A 16,088-nucleotide genomic window follows, 5' to 3' on the forward strand; every position below is an offset into this window, starting at 1 on the left:
TTGGATCAAGCTGAGGATGCTCCAGTACTTGTGGCGCGTTTCTTCTCTTCTCTTGAGCCTCTTCTGTCTCAGAGGATCTGAAAACCACTTTTAATGCTCCGATTTCTGGGGAGGAGGTGGTCTCTGCCATAAAAGAGCTTCAACCTGGTCAGCTGCCAATGCCTGATGACCTTGGGTGTGAACTCTACAAGGAATTCAAAGACTTGTTATTAGACCCATTAATTGGTATATTTAATTATTCCTTTAGCGTAGACCTGCTACTGCAGTCGCTATGGGAGGCGAATATTTCCTTAATCCTGAAACCGGGCAAGAATCTTAAGCAGTCCAAGTCTTACAGACCCTTTTCTTTATTGAATGTTGATTTGAAAGTATGCCTCAGATTCTGGTGATGAACCAGGAGGAAATCTTTCCTGTGAGTATCCAAGTCTTCCAATTCAAAGCTTGCTTTGGATGGGTTAGTGAGCCGCAGATGCCGAAAAAGCATTCGATAGGGTAAAATGGTCTTTTTTGTTCTACACATTGCATAAGTTTGGATTGGAAGGGGAATTTGTGAAGCTGATTCAAGTACTTTGCAGAAGCCAATGGCGGCGGTCCTTACAAATGGTCTGAGCATTTTGTTCTTGAAAGAAGGACTAGGCAGGAATGTCCCTCCCCCTTTTGTTTGCTTTAGCCATTGAACATTTGGCAGAGGACATTAGGTGTGACCCTCAGGTCTGTGCGTTGTCTAGCGGAGGTAGGCAGCAAAACATTTTGCTTTATGCAGATGTGTATCTTTCCGAACCGAACATCCCTGTTCCTGCCATTATTGATGTGGTAGCTAGATTTAGGGCGTGATTTAACGAGGGAAAAAAAAGGTACCATTTTGGAAGCGAATAGTGGGGTGTTTCTCTGAGCTTGCAGCGCCATAAACAATCCCGCTATTAAATGGGACTGTATTTTTTTTTAGGCCTCTGCAAGGAACGCCCCACCGAGGCTGCACTTACCTTCAGTGCTCGTCAGTGCAGGAAGAGATTGGGGCGCCATTTTTAAATGCCGCCCCGATCTCTTGACCCTCCCATTGTGGCCAATGCCACAACTTACCGATTAGGGGGTCCTCGGGTGCCCCTCACCCCACCTCGTAAGTGCAGGGCACCCCAGGGCCTGATCTCCAGCACAGGCAACCTGGCATCCTGGCACTGCCAGCCTGGATCCCACCCAATAAGGGCGAGATCCAGATTGCGATATCTCATGAGATCTCGTTAGATCTCACGAGGCATCCCTGTGAAATTTAATCATCTCGTCACATCACCGAGTTGGGCTTTTGAGGCTGAGACAATGCCACTCAAACAGGTCCCTAGCCTTTTTTCCGGTTATAACATTCCCAAACACGGTCACAAACATCCCCCACCTTTCCTCAAACCCCTCCTGAAGAGCCCCTTAACTCATACTTTATCGTCTCTAATCGCAGGAAGTCGTACAGGTCACCCAACCTTGCCACTACCCCCGATGGCGGTGCCATGCAATCAGAGAAGCGAAGGCCAAGACATCGGCCTTCCTCCTCTCCATGAGCTCCGGCTGCTCTGAAACCCCAAATATCGGCACCAAAGGGTCCGGTCCACCGCCTCCTCCACTATCCTGGCTAAGACCGCGAACACTCCCGCCTAGAATCTTCCCAAAACATGTGCGTGTGATTCACTGGCCCCCCCGCATACACCTCTCACACTCATCTGCTACCCCCTGAAAGAACCCACTCATTCTCGCCTGAGTCATATGCACCCTGTGCATCACCTTAAACTGTATCAGGCTCATCCTTGCACAAGAGGAGGTCCCGTTTACCCTACGAAGTGCCTCACTCCATGCTCCCCAATTGATCTCCCCTTCCAACTCCACTTCCCATTTCCCCTTGATCTTCACCATCCGCTCGCCTCTCTGCTTCCTGATCCCCTTATTAATCAAGAACCTATCTATCTCTGTCTTAAAGACACTTGGTGATTCACCCTCCACAGCCTTCTGCGACAAAGAGTTCCACAGATTAAGATGTATCTATGAATGTGTTACCTCTCCTATTCTCTGGTAAGGTCCTTAAAAAGATTTATGGTTCATTTAATTATTTTGTTTGGAACAAAAGGAAGTCTCGTCTAAGATTGTCTAAGAGCAGTTGCCTGGTTTAAAAGGAGGGCTAGGGATGCCAAATTTTAAGATGTCCCAGTTAGCTTCCCACTTTAAATTTATACGTGACTGGGTTAAGGGCGACCCGTCCTCCTGCACTTTGTTGAAGCTGATGAGATCTTGTACTCCTTGCAGTCACTTTTATTTCTTAAGGATTCTAAGATGGTGCTAGTTAAGTGCGATACATTACTGTTATTAATATTCTAAATGCTTGGAGGATGATCCGTGAGTTAGAAGGGAGATCTAATTTAGCTTCCACCCTTTCTTCAATTCAAGGTAATCCGGATTTCCTGCCAGGTCTTATGGACCACATTTCTGCTATCTGGAGGGATAGAGGTCTCTGTAGACATGGGAAAGTATTTGACGGTGTTACCCTGTTGCCGTTTGAGCAGCTGTGTCAAAAGTTTGATATTTGATTTCTAAAATAGAGAAAACTACTCTATTTTAGATATCTTCAATTTAAGGATTTTATCCTAAGTAAGACAACTCTTCTCTTTGATGCTGTGGTTTCCCCAGTGGAAGAAATCCTACTATCTGTAGAGCCCAAGCATTTAGTTAGTACATTTTATGATATTCAATGCTCCAGATCTTGTGATACTACATTGGATTCACTGAGGTCTTGGGAGAGTGACCTTGCAGTAAATATTGACTATGAGATATGGGGTGATATTTAGGAATGTGCTAATAAAATTTCAGTTTGTAACAGAACAAAAGAAACTCAGCTTAAGACACCACCTGCATATTACTCCAGGCTTGTGGCACAGGTTTGACCACGCCACATCCTCATTGTGCAAGGGAATTACCTGCACTGTTTTTGATCCAGTGTTGAGATGAAAACCTATTTGTTTAATGTTCTTCAAAAGCTTGAGAGGACCTTTGATACAGCCTGGGAGTTCAATCTTTTGCACCTGATACTGGGTCTTCAAGTCCAAAAGACCAAGGGCGGGATTCTCCGACCCCCGCCGGGTCGGAGAATCCCCGGGGGGGTGGCGCGAATCCCGCCCCACCGCTCTGACATCGGCTGCCGTGTTCTCCGGCTCCGGTTTTTGGGCGGGGGCGGGGTTTACGCTGCGCCAGTCGGGGGCCGTAGGCAGTGCCACCTGGGCACCTTGGAACTGCCAGGCCGGAACCCAGGTGGCACTGCCAGAGTGCCCAGGTGGCATAAGCAGTGCCGGGGTGCCATCCTGTCCAGAGGGCATGCACCTTGGGACCTCCAATCCTCTCGGCGACCCCACGAGTGCCATTCCATCTCGTCCCCGTTTGTGGAGACTAGCTGAATCGCTCTAATATGCAGATTTTCCAAAACCTGATCCTGCCCACAATAGGCGAGTTTCTCATTGCGACGTCGTGTGAGATTGCGTTCGATCTCACGAGGCGTGTTGAGCCAGGTAGACCCCGGGAGCAGGTACTCCTATCATTTACTTGCTAGGTTGTGCTGCGGCGCGCTGCTTTTCGGGTGCAGTATGGCCCGTAGATCGCGCCCAATATTTTTGTTCCATTAAGCTATAGAATCATTACAGTGCAAGAGGAGGCTATTCAATCTATCGAGTCTGCACCGACCCTCTGAAAGAGGATCTTACTTAGGTCCATTCCCCCGCCCTATCCTGCAAATCTTTTGGACATTTAAGGGACAGTTTTTAGCATGGCCAATCCACCTAGCTTACACATCTTTTGACTGTGGGAGGAAACAGGAGGAAACCCACACAGACACGGAGAGAATGTGCAAACTCCTTGTAAAGTTTGAATATTGTGGACAAAAGCACTATTGAGAGGCAATATTATCAGCTTAGTAATCAGAAACTTAGGACAGAAACTTTAACAGCAAGTTTGTACTGAGATGAGCTGGTTTTTTTCTTTCTACTTATCTGTGTCTATGCCGATATAGCTGTTCATGTGCTTCCTTGTACCTTCTCCAATTTTAGCTGTTCTGGTTAAACCTCAATAACTTTAGGTGCCTGATATCCACTGTGAAAACAGGGAACCAACATTATACTTCCTTGTAATTTTGCTTTGCGATAACTTTAAAAATATATTTATATTTATTCAAATTTTTCAACAAATTTTCAACAACCCCCCCCCCCCCAACAAGAAGAAAGAAACAAGAACACAACAAGCAGAAATTAGCTTCGCGATAACAACCCTCCCACTCAATTAATTATACTCCTGCATGGTTGATTGTCATGCCTTTCTTTCTGTGGTATTTCTTCTTAGCTAACCTTGTACTGTGCCCTACTAGTGTCAGGTGTGCAGACTATTCTCAGGCCTTTGCAGTTCTGCTTTAGGCATTTTTGAAGGTTGAGCAGTATGTGTTTGTTGGTTGGGGTGTGGGACAGTGGGTGGGGTTCTGTGAAACTGATTATTTTTCTGTTTATCCTCCCTCTTTATGTGACAAGAGTGTGAAAGGAGGTAGTATTCATCAGAGGCACAGCATGTGATCCAACTTACCCAGGATACCTCGCGTGTAAGAGGAAATACAGCAACTTGGGCAGAACAATTATTTGTGGACTGTAATCAAAGAGTGAGGGCAAATTAATGTTGTTTAGACTGGAAAAGGATTGGAAGAGGTTTGCCCAGGGCAAATGCTAGTCCCACTCGAGTGGTCTGTACATATAAAATGATTTGGGGTTGTATATAGGAAACTTAATCAGGAAATTTGCAACACAAGAGTAGAAGTTTGAGTAAACGTGAGAAAGACTAAAATATTTCAGAAAGACATAATTTAATAGAATGGACGTCCAGATGGCAGATACAATTTAATTTTAGTTATTGTGAGGTAAGATAGTTACTTAAGTTATTTAATGGGAAGACACAGAAGGGTGTAGGTGGAGTGAGATTTAGGGAATCTAAATACATAAATCCCTGTAAGTAGGAGTGCAGATAGGTTAAGCCATATAAAGGCCAATAGAATTATGAGTTTTACAAATGGAAATATGGAGCAAAGAAGTAATAGTTAATTTATGCAAAGCATTGAGAGGTCAGTGTTTGAATAGTGTGTGCAGTTTTGGTTACTCCCAATATGGAAAGGATAATAAAGCCTCTTCAAGAACTCGCAGCATAGATTCACCAAGATGATATGTAGGGTTGGGAAAATAACGACATGAGAGACGTGAGATAATGTGACTATTTATATTGGAGCACCAAAGGCTAAGAGGAGATTTAATAAGCGTTCTAGAAATGATGGAGAGTTTTGATGTAAAATGAATAGGAAAATGGTTTTCTGCTTGGGGAATTGCAGTGAACAAACACGAGGATTATTTCACTTCTCAATCATAAATTCCCATTTCGTTTGCGAGAGGGAGGCATTTTTTTGGAAAGCAAAGTAACAGATAAAACAGCACAATTCATCTTCTCAGCCTGCAGCAGCGGGGTATGGCTTGAATATGTCAGTGACTGTGTACATAGTTCAGTTTTGACTTGCAAACAAACATCCTGGTGAACAGGAGATCCTTCTTTCAGTGCTGAAGGCAAGTGGGGTGTTCAAACACCCCCTCCCTCGAAATTCCTGCTTTTTTGTAACCAGATCACTTACCTTTTGAAAAAATACACCTTCTATTGCATGATTGAACACAGAACCAGCTGATGTTTTTCCTCAGATAGTTACTTTCACAATTTGACCACTGAGAGCTGATTAGTTGGGCTTGCACCAGGAATTGTTGTGATATTCTACTCGAATATCATGCTTATACATTGTGCTTTGGAGATTTTATCCAATAAGATTGTTTTTTTTCATTTCCTTTCTTTGGATTGCTACGGTAATGGACCTTTCTATTTGAATCGAACCCTGACTGCTCTTTATTTATCCAATCAAAAATAAGCTTTTCAGTCCTTGCTCCGTGCTATGTTGAAGTTGTACAAGGAAACTAGCAAGCTAGACAATTCAGAAATGTGGCAGAAAACCACTGTTCTGATTGGGTCTGACTGGCTTTGCATCTTATCACATCTGTGGCAGATTCCCATCACAAACATTTTGGCATTCAATCATTGAATGAGGCACATGTTGTGCATTTAAACATTTTTTAAGAAGTACAAAGGAGGAAGCTACCATGAGTGAGCCTACCATGCAGTCGCTTCATCTGCATGTACCAAATTCACCATGCACCATTTTAACAGAAACAACAAGGCATCTATTCTGCACCGTTAATGTTGTAAAATGTGCCAGGTACGTCACAGAAGTGTTAATCAGACAAAATTTGACAACAGGTCACAGATCACGGGTCACAGATCACATGTTAGGATGGGTGACCAAAAGCTTAGTCAAAGAGAGCGTTATTGAGAAATATCCTGAAAGGAGTAGAGATGTGGAGAGTTTTAGGAAGGTAATTCCAGAGCATAATGTCCAGGCAGCTGAAAAGACATCCATCTGCCTTTGGTGGACCGAACAAAATTCTGGGATGTGCAGAGGCACTAATTCATTTAAACAAATCTCAATAACACTTTAAAATAGATGAGGAAGATCTCACTATGAGTGCATTGAGCATTTGTATGACATCATCAGCAACAATGATTTGTAGCCTATAGGTATTTGCATGATGCTTCAAATAACAATATTTCTTGCATTTTGTTTTTCAGGATTTTTGCTCTTTAAAGATTTTTGTCTGAATGAAATTGATGAGGCCGTTCCCCAGTTGAAGTTTTATGAAGAGGTAAGACATCTGGCTGGCGAATGTAGAACTAAGGGTTTATAATCTTGGGATAGGGGTTGACCATTTTGCACTGAGAATGGGGGAAAGCTTTCTTCACTCAGAAGAGTATGAACCTTTTGAACTCGCTGTCTCAAGAGGGTGATGGCTGCACAGTCGTTGAGTATGCTCACAACTGAGTAAATGGTTTTTGGACACTAAGGACATCTAATGTGTGTCGATCATGTGAATTTTGTGTAAAAGAAACTTGGGCATACATATGAATTTTGCATGAGTTCTGCAATGTCACTCAGAAATATCTTAAGCTATCTGATGTGGGAAGTGGAGTAATCGGTAGTCCTCTTTGGAGGCTGGTGCTGAGACATATTGAACAGAGTAATAGATCTTTTAATCTGCCCCGAATGGAGTCACTGTTTAAAAAAGGAGGTCCGCAGAAAGTGGGTAATTATAGGCCGGTAAGCTTAACTTTGGTTGTAGGAAAAATGCTGGAATCTATCATTAAGGAGGAAATAACGGGGCACCTGGAGGGAAATTGTCCCTTGGGCAGACGCAGCATGGGTTCATAAAGGGCAGGTCGTGTCTGACTAATTTGGTAGAATTTTTTGAGGACGTTACCAGTGCAGTAGATAACGGGGAGCCAATGGATGTGGTATATCTGGGTTTCCAGAAAGCTTTTGACAAGGTGCCACACAAAAGGTTTCTGCATAAACTAAAGATGCACGGCATTGAGGGTAAAGTGGTAGCATGGGTAGAGGATTGGTTAACTAACAGAAAGCAGAGAGTGGGATAAATGGGTGTTTCTCTGGTTGGCAACCTGTAACTAGTGGGGTCCCTCAAGGATCAGTGTTGGGCCCGCAGTTGTTCACAATTTACATAGATGATTTGGAGTTGGGGACCAAGTGCAATGTGTCAAAGTTTGCAGACGACACTAAGATGAGTGGTAAAGCAAAAAGTGCAGAGGATACCGGAAGCCTGCAGAAGGATTTGGATAGGTTAGGTGAATGGGCTAGGGTCTGGCGGATGGAATTCAATGTTGCCAAGTGTGAGGCTATCCATTTTGGGAGGAATAACAGCAGAATGGATTATTATTTAAACGTTAAGATGTTAAAACATGCTGCTGTGCAGAGGGACCTGGGTGTGCTGGTGCACGAGTCGCAAAAAGTTGGTGTGCAGGTGCAACAGGTGATTAAAAAGGCTAATCGAGTTTTGTCTTTCATTGCTTGAGGGATGGAGTTCAAGACTAGGGAGGTTATGCTGCAATTGTATAGGGTGTTGGTGAGGCCACATCTGGAGTATTGTGTTCAGTTTTGGTCTCCTTACCTGAGAAAGGACATAGTGGCACTGGAGGGAGTGCAGAGGAGATTCACTAGGTTGATCCCAGAGTTGAGGGGATTAGATTATGACGAGAGGTTGAGTAGACTGGGACTGTACTCATTGGAGTTTAGAAGGATGCGGGGGGATCTTATTGAAACATATAAAATTATGAAGGGAATAGATAGGAAGATGCGGGCAGGTTGTTTCCACTGGTCGGGGAAAGCAGAACTAGGGGGCATAGCCTCAAAATAAGGGGAAGTAGATTTAGGACCGAGTTTAGGAGGAACTTCTTCACCCAAAGGGTTGTGAATCTCTGGAATTCCTTGCCCAGTGAAGCAGTTGAGGCTCCTTCTTTGAATGTTTTTAAGAAAAAGATAGATACCTTTCTAAAGAAAAAAGGAATTCGGGGATATGGTGTACGGGCCGGAGAATGGAGCTGAGTCCACAAAGATCAGCCATGATCTCATTAAATGGCGGAGCAGGCTCGAGGGGCCAGATGGCCTACTCCTGTTTCTAGTTCTTATGTATTCCCTGGCAGCGTGATTGGTAGCGGTGCTGGATAACTGAAATGGAAAATGATCCATTACTCAGCATTAATAGCCTCCACTTTGGTGAGACCAAAGAATTCATTGAAATTTGAATAAAAACCTAACCCCATCTGATCAGCAGGGGTATCAGAGCTGAGCCTTGGGCTGCCTTGCCAGGTGTCCATACTTGCGCACATTGCGCAGTCTGTTATTTTCCCTCAAATAATCCTCCTACAGAACTCTCCTTAAAAAGACACATGACTTTTTTCACATTGGACCAGAATGTAGGCACTTCAGCTGCTTTAGCCTGTTAAGCCTGTTCTGCTGCCATTGAGTGAGATCATGGCTGCTCTTGCATGACTCCATGGGCTGAAATTTTATTCTGTTATCAGGACCTTGATGTTGGATGAATTCCAGTTTCTGACTTGCACTGATATGGCACCTGACACCCAATGTGGTCCGGGATTCTCCCCTACCCGGCGGGGCAGGGGGTCCTTGCGGGATGGAGTGGCGGGAACCACTCTGGCGTCCGCACTAAAGCTGCGGATTTCTCTGCACCTTTCGGGGCCAAGCCCTCACCTTGAGAGGCAAGCCCCGCGGCGGAGTGGTTGGCGGGAAAGGCATTTGGCGCCACGCCAGCCGGGGCCGAAAGGACTTCGTCGGCCGGCGGAAGTCCGCGCATGCGTGGGAGCGTCAGTGGCTGCTGACGTCATCCCCACGCATGCGCGCGGGGGGGGGGGGGGGTGCTTCTTACGCGTCGGCCATGGTGTAGGCTGTGGCCAAGGCGGAGGGAAAAGAGTGCCCCCACGGCACAGGCCCGCCCGCGGATCGGTGGGCCCCGATCGCGGGCCAGGCCACCATGGGCCCCCCCCCCAGGACCCCGCAGCCTGCCCCCGCCGCCTAGTCCCGCCGGTAAGAGAGGTGGTCTGATTCTCGCCAGCGGGACTGGCAGGACAGTAGCGGGACTTCGGCCCATCGCGGGCCGGAGAATCGCCGGGGGGGGGGTCGACCGGCGCGGTGCGATTCCCGCTCCGCCGAATATCCGGTGCCGGAGAATTCGGCAACCGGCGGGGGCGGGATTCATGCCATCCCCCGGCGATTCTCCGACCCGGCGGGGGGATGGAGAATCCCGCCCGGGATCTTTAAAGAGCAGGCAAATTCCTGAGGCTGGAGGGCAATGACACATCGGCAGACCCACGATCAGAGATGGAAACTGCAAATTTAGGGGGAGGGAATATAAGAGAACATATCAAGATGAGGAGTTTAAAACATTTTGAAAATAAAAAAAGACCACAGCTTACCATGCTGTGTCATCACGAAGGAGCAACTTCTCCTTTGGATGAACATTGCCTGCATCTGTGGCCCGACGCGCTATGGTGGAGTGGATGGTTCTGTAGACCAATGGAATACTGGTCTCCTTCCTACCCACTGCCCCACCTCCATGCTGAGAATCAATTTCCATCCCTTGGCCATGCTTTGTCCTCAATGGGAAGCCCAAATGCCGACTGAAGCATTTCAGTTGGCTTCTGTTGATTGGCCTTAATAAGCTATTTACCTGCCACTTGTTGGTCAGTAGCCATTACCCCTCTGAGCCTCCCAGAATGAAAACGGCCCAGACCATGGCAGCAGACTGGCACGCTGGTTGGTGGCAGGAAATTGCAGGCCCATCTGGTGCCTGTCCCACCTCAGGGGCCATTGGTAAATTACACCCCATGTACCTGTCTTTGACCCATACCTCCTAAACGCCAATCTTTTTGATTGTGGCTTTCGTCTCTCCTTCATCCCAAAACCCATCACTTCCAATTGGTTTGCCATCACTCCTCTTTGTGAAGTGCTCAGCTGTTCTTGCGTATTTAACGGTGAGTTGTTTTAGTCCACGATACCTATTTGATGTTAATATTGAATTTTTCAATGTTATTATTTCTTATCTAATGCTTGCATTTTCATACATATGCAATGAAAATCTATCAACCAAAATGTATTTTTAAAACAGAAACTATTTCTAAAAAACTACTCCTAAAGAAAACTAGGCTCACTTGTAAACAGTCTCTTTGCTCAATTTTCCATCAGGGTCAAGAGCAGTTGAAGTAACACATGCTAAGTAGCAGGATTAATGTGTATAAGCTTTGAGTTTGGAAAAGCTTACTGTTGCTCAGCAACATAATATTCTACTTCTCAGAGTTGCATGGGTGGTGTAATATCCTGGGGATGATTTGGCCCCTATTTAATCTATTGGCAAATTGGTAGTAACAGCCTTCAGTGCGTCTTGTGGACATTGCATCTTAATGACATCTGTTTTTTTAAAACTAGTTTCCATGGCAGAGAGTGATTGATGCTGTTACCTGACAAGGAAGTGGTACCAAAACGTAAAAGGATCATTTAATTGATTCAGAAATTATTAATTCTCCAACGTTAATATCAAAAGGAAGGTTCTTAATTTTTTCTACATTGATCCTACTCTTGGAACTTTACTATAAATCCACCAGGCCAAAGTTTTAGTAGGGGTTAATTTATATTCTGGGAGCAGGGCATCCACGATTTGAACATTAAAGCCGTGAACAATGGGGAAGTAGACAAAGTCATGATGAGGAAACTACTTGCTACATATCGTAAAATGCAGGCATTTGGAGCTGGCATTGTAATAATACCAAGTCAACTCCTGCCACCTACACTCCCAAGTCCGAACTTTCCAAAACTGGAAGTCATAACTGGATTTTACTTGCCTGTTGTAATGGCTTCCGCCCCCGCCAGAAGGCCAGTAGCTTTCAGCAGTCCCACCAGTACTGGGGGCCACTGTAGGAACTGCATTCAGTCCCCGAGCAGGAACTGATGGTTGCAGTTTGAGGCAAGTCATGCCGACCCCATGGAGGGGATGTAGAAGCATTCAAGCAGGGGCACAGGTTATCCAACAGAAGGGACAGCCTGCTCGGTGGGGAGGACATAAATTCTGATCATTGTCTTTACTTCAGTTATTAACTCTGGCTGTGCATTCCATAGCCTCACTGACATTCTCTCTCAAATTCCAATCTTACCCAAATCAACTTAGAATTACCACCAAATCCTCTGCTGATCTGCACAGATTTCCTGTAAATAGTGGTTGGTCCAGTTTATGTGAAAACTTCACCTAGTGAAGTCCGGTATTACTGTTTTAAGAACCACTGTTTACATGCTGTTGCAAAGGTCCAGGTTAATACTGTTAAGAAGCTTTACAAATTAAAAATGATTTTGCTGCCCAGTGCTTCTGGAAAAAGTAGCCTACTTTTTTGAATAACTGAAGGAGGCAGTTTCCGCACTGTGGATCTCTGCCTTTTAAAGAAAGTTTATTTGGAGTGCGATGGGGAGCATCAGCTGCAAAACCATAAAAGCTGTTGAAGAGGAGACACAGTGATAATGTCATGGGACGAGTAATCCAGAGGTCAAGGTTAATTAACTTGAATTCAGTTAATAAATCTCAAAAGTAAAGTCAGCCTCGGTAACCATCATTGATTGTTGTAAAGAGTCATCTGGTTCACTAATGTTCTTGATAGAAGGGAATCTGCCAGTCCTACCTGGTTTGGCCTACATGTGACTCCAGATCCACAGTAATGTGACCCTTAACTGCCCTCTGAAATGGCCGAGCAAACCATTCAGTTCAAGGGTGATTCGGGACGGAGAATAAACAATGGCCTTGCCAGCAAAACCCACATCCCATGAAAGAATAAATAAAGAAGTTTGCCTGGTCTTCAGAATTAACTGGTTCCCTATAAAAGGGCAAGAACCCTCCTTTCACCTGTCCATAACTTTATCTTACACAAAGAGTTTTTCAAAAAAGAACCCGTAGAACCCTCACAGCCCTCAGAGCTATTTTCTTCTGTTCCCAAATCATTCACATACGCACTCACACCTGTTTTCCCTTCTGCTGTGTTAAAAATATACTGAAGATACAATGATAGCATTCCATCAGTCATTACAAAATGGTGACAGTCCACTCCTCCTCGCTACTGTATTTTTTTCGTTGCAACATGCAGTGTGGTAGGGAGAGAGCAGGAGGGCGTGTTTGTGAGCGAGAAACAGAGAAATGTCAGCAATACAGACATTCTGCTGAATTTAATGGCAGGACTTTCCTGTTGTTATGTCACGCTGTTTCTCACCTGGGCAGCCACTCCAATCTAGTAGAAAACTACAGCTGAGGATTGGTGGAGCCGGTCTCCAGCAACCAGGAAACATTTCAGGGTGGGGGGTGTAAGGGTGTGGTGGAGTTAGACTGATAATTGCGAGGGTACAGGCAGGAGGGGTTACCTTGAAACCATGGGTTTGGTCCAGAGACTAAGGTTAATTAACTTGAATTCCGTTAATAAATCTGGAATATAAAGCCAGTCTTGGTAACGTAATCATGAACCTTTCATTGATTGTTGTAAAGACTCACCTGGTTCACGAATGTTCTTTATGGAAGGAAATCTGCCAGTCCTACCTGGTCTGGCCTACATGTGACTCCAGATCCAAAGTAATGTGACTCTTAACTGCCCTCTGAAATGGTCTAGCAAACCATTCAGTTTTGCCTTTCGGAAATTGGGAGTGCTGCTGAGTGGGACAGACAATGAGTTTGGTGGGGGGGGGGGGTTGTCAGCCAATCATGGCAGAAGATTCATAAGGTTTATTGGAGGGGCTGGGGAAGTGCACCTCCTCCTGGCCCACCATCAGTGCTGGAAGAGCACCTATGTGTTGAATCCAGCCACCCCCTTTAAGATGGTGGATTTCCTGATCCCTGGGAAACCTGGACCACGGACGTTAAATTCGGAAGGTTGACAAAATCGGAGGAATAGAGCCTCATTAACATATTGTAACCCTGGGTGCACTTCACCAGAGCAGGTTACTCACCCGTCTCCCCAAAATAAAACTCACCGGGCATAATCTAATGGAAATGTTTCTACGGGCACGATCCAATGGCCACACTGTGCCTGAAAAAGCAGCTCGCCGTGGCGCGGTGTTGCCGATAATGGCCAGGAGACGCCCCTTCCAGGATTTACCTACTCACATCGCCCCGCGAGATCCAATGTGATCGCGTGAAACGTTGCGATGTGAATCCCACCCATTATGGAAGGGATCACCTTTTGGCAAATCTGCATATTGGAGCGAGACAGCTCTAATGTGCAGATTCCAGAGGTACCTGAAGCTTTGGGATTCATCCCCTCGGAGATCTCAGGCAAGCGCTGTTCAGCGCTGATCCCCACAAATGTGGACCGGATAGAATGGCACTTGTGGGGGGTCTCCCAGGGGATCGGAGGCCTCCAGCTCTATGCACTTTGGGCAGGATGTTGCCCTGGCATTGCTGCTGCCACCTGGCACTGCCAGCAGGCATGTGCCCTGCCAGGGTGTGAGGTTCACACTATGGCGTCCCTGAGGGCTCCCCCCTTTCAGGACCCCTGGCCTTCACCCCCCACCCCCCCCCAAGCTCGAAGAGGCCCCAACGTACCTGCCCTTCATGTCCACCCTCCACCCTCCTTTCATGGGCATGGCCCCGATCAGGCCATGACCCTTGGCAGTGCCAACCCGGTGGTGTCAATGTGCCCATACTGCAGGGGGAGGGCCAGGGAGCCACCCTGCACTGTCCCAGACCACCCAGGGGCCGCTGAGGATATGAAAGACCCTCTGAGTGCTGTTCCACCTGGTCCACGTTTGTGTGGACTAATACTGAAGTGCGCCCGGTAGATCCCTGGTAACCTCGCTGAAAAAGTTGGTTTTAAACCGACTTCTGCGAGTGCGGCCTGGTCAGGCCCATTATGCAAGATCCTGATCCTGACGCCTTGTGGGGTTTAGATAGATCCCGCAAGGTGTCACGGCTGCTGGGAAGGCGGCGGGAGGCTTCGCCCGGCATCTACAGATTACGCTTCCCTTCCTGCGTGATGCGGCCGGTAGATCGCGCCCACCTTGTTTAAAACAGAAGTACTTGTGTTCACAGCAGTTGAGTTTTGAACAATTGTCACTTTAACCCCCTAACCCTGTTCCACACTTCATGGTGGTTAAACTTCTGTTGAACCTCTCACAGTCAATTAGTAAAGGGAGAGGCCAGACGTTAACCTTGACTCAGTTTTCAATTTATTCGCAAAGTGTTACATTACAAATGTATAGCTTCTAACTGTACAATCCACTGCCAGTGTATCTAAGAATCTTTTTCATGAGTGCCCACCAACTTAACCTCAATTTATACAACTAATGCCACCAAGGTGTTTGAAATATACAACTGCCCATTGTATTTCGCTTTCTGGTGAACTCCACAGACAGGGCATTGGGAAAGAGTTAAACTGTATCTCTATTACATGGTATTGTGAACAAGGTGACCCTCAAATACTTTGAACTTGGAACTGGATTCTTGAAGCTCTCAGATAGTCATCATGGGGTTGGATAGATGAGTAGCGAGAAATGAGTAGTGTTTGGAGGCTTCTGGGAAGATCTACTAAGGATTCTACACGATGGTGTTTATGACGGCGTGGACACTCTGCCGTGGAATGAGAGAATCCTGCCCATAATTTTCAAAACGGTTCATCGCATGATGATAATTAAGAGGATGTTATTTACAGTGTTCAGGTAAGATCCAAGTGGTACAAATCTCATTCCAGCACCAGCCCTTCAGCTTATTCATATTTTCTGTCTAGCTTGTGGAAACTTTTCATGTAAATAGCCATTTCCCAAATGATCTGAGATCCTTGATAGAGGCTTCCCCACCTCGCATGTCATTGCACAGTAATTCGTCGTGAGATGCAGTTACATAGACCATTGTCAGAAATTCGGGGCCAATTAGACGGAGGTTGGGATGAAGTGACATGCAAGCTTTGGAGCCATCAGCAGTGGGCATGTTTGTGCTGAGAAAGTTAGTCAAGAAAGATGTAGAAAAGTGAAAACAGGAGGCTTTCAATATCTGTGTAAAAGAATACAGATTATGAGGGGCTCAGTGCACTGAAGCAAACCACTCAGTGATGCTGAGCTTCACATACAATGACAGAACCTTTCAGTGCAGCAATGTCTGGAATAATATGCAGCAGATTCTGGTTGTATCTGCAGGGCAAAGAACTGATCCAATTTTGAGTACTTTCTTGGCTTAGCATATAATACATTGCAAGTGCATTAATAGAGCTCTTAAGGGCTCTAGTGAAATAATTAAGTAGTAAATGTAATTGGCTGCATTAGGGAGATAAATCTTTGAATTCATTTTGATTTTCTTTTTAATTTTAATATTTTATTCAATACTTCAATGAAGCATGCAGAAGAGCATGCCAGGTGCAGCACCTTGCATACCTAAAAGTGTCAACCTAATAAAGTTACTTGCAAATGCCAAACAGTATAAGTAGCAAATAATAGACAGAACGAAGCGATTCCAGAGCCAACGGAGCAGATCTAAGTTCTGCAGTCCTGCCATCACCACCTATGGATGGTGTGGACAATTAAACAACTCACTGGAGGAGATGGCTCACAAATATCCCCA

At 45.6% G+C, this 16,088-nt stretch overlaps 1 protein-coding gene across 1 annotated transcript in view; it reads left to right on the forward strand.

Moving 5' to 3' along the window:
* Positions 1-16,088, forward strand: part of grk3 (G protein-coupled receptor kinase 3) — a 416,009-nt gene that overhangs the window by 214,918 nt on the left and 185,003 nt on the right. The window contains exon 3 of the mRNA XM_072488700.1: positions 6,718-6,791. Coding sequence (XP_072344801.1) covers positions 6,718-6,791 — 74 coding nt within the window. The remainder of the gene's footprint in view (positions 1-6,717; positions 6,792-16,088) is intronic.

Source organism: Scyliorhinus torazame, chromosome 1 (assembly GCF_047496885.1).
Source record: "Scyliorhinus torazame isolate Kashiwa2021f chromosome 1, sScyTor2.1, whole genome shotgun sequence".
Classification (NCBI taxonomy): Eukaryota; Metazoa; Chordata; class Chondrichthyes; order Carcharhiniformes; family Scyliorhinidae; genus Scyliorhinus; species Scyliorhinus torazame.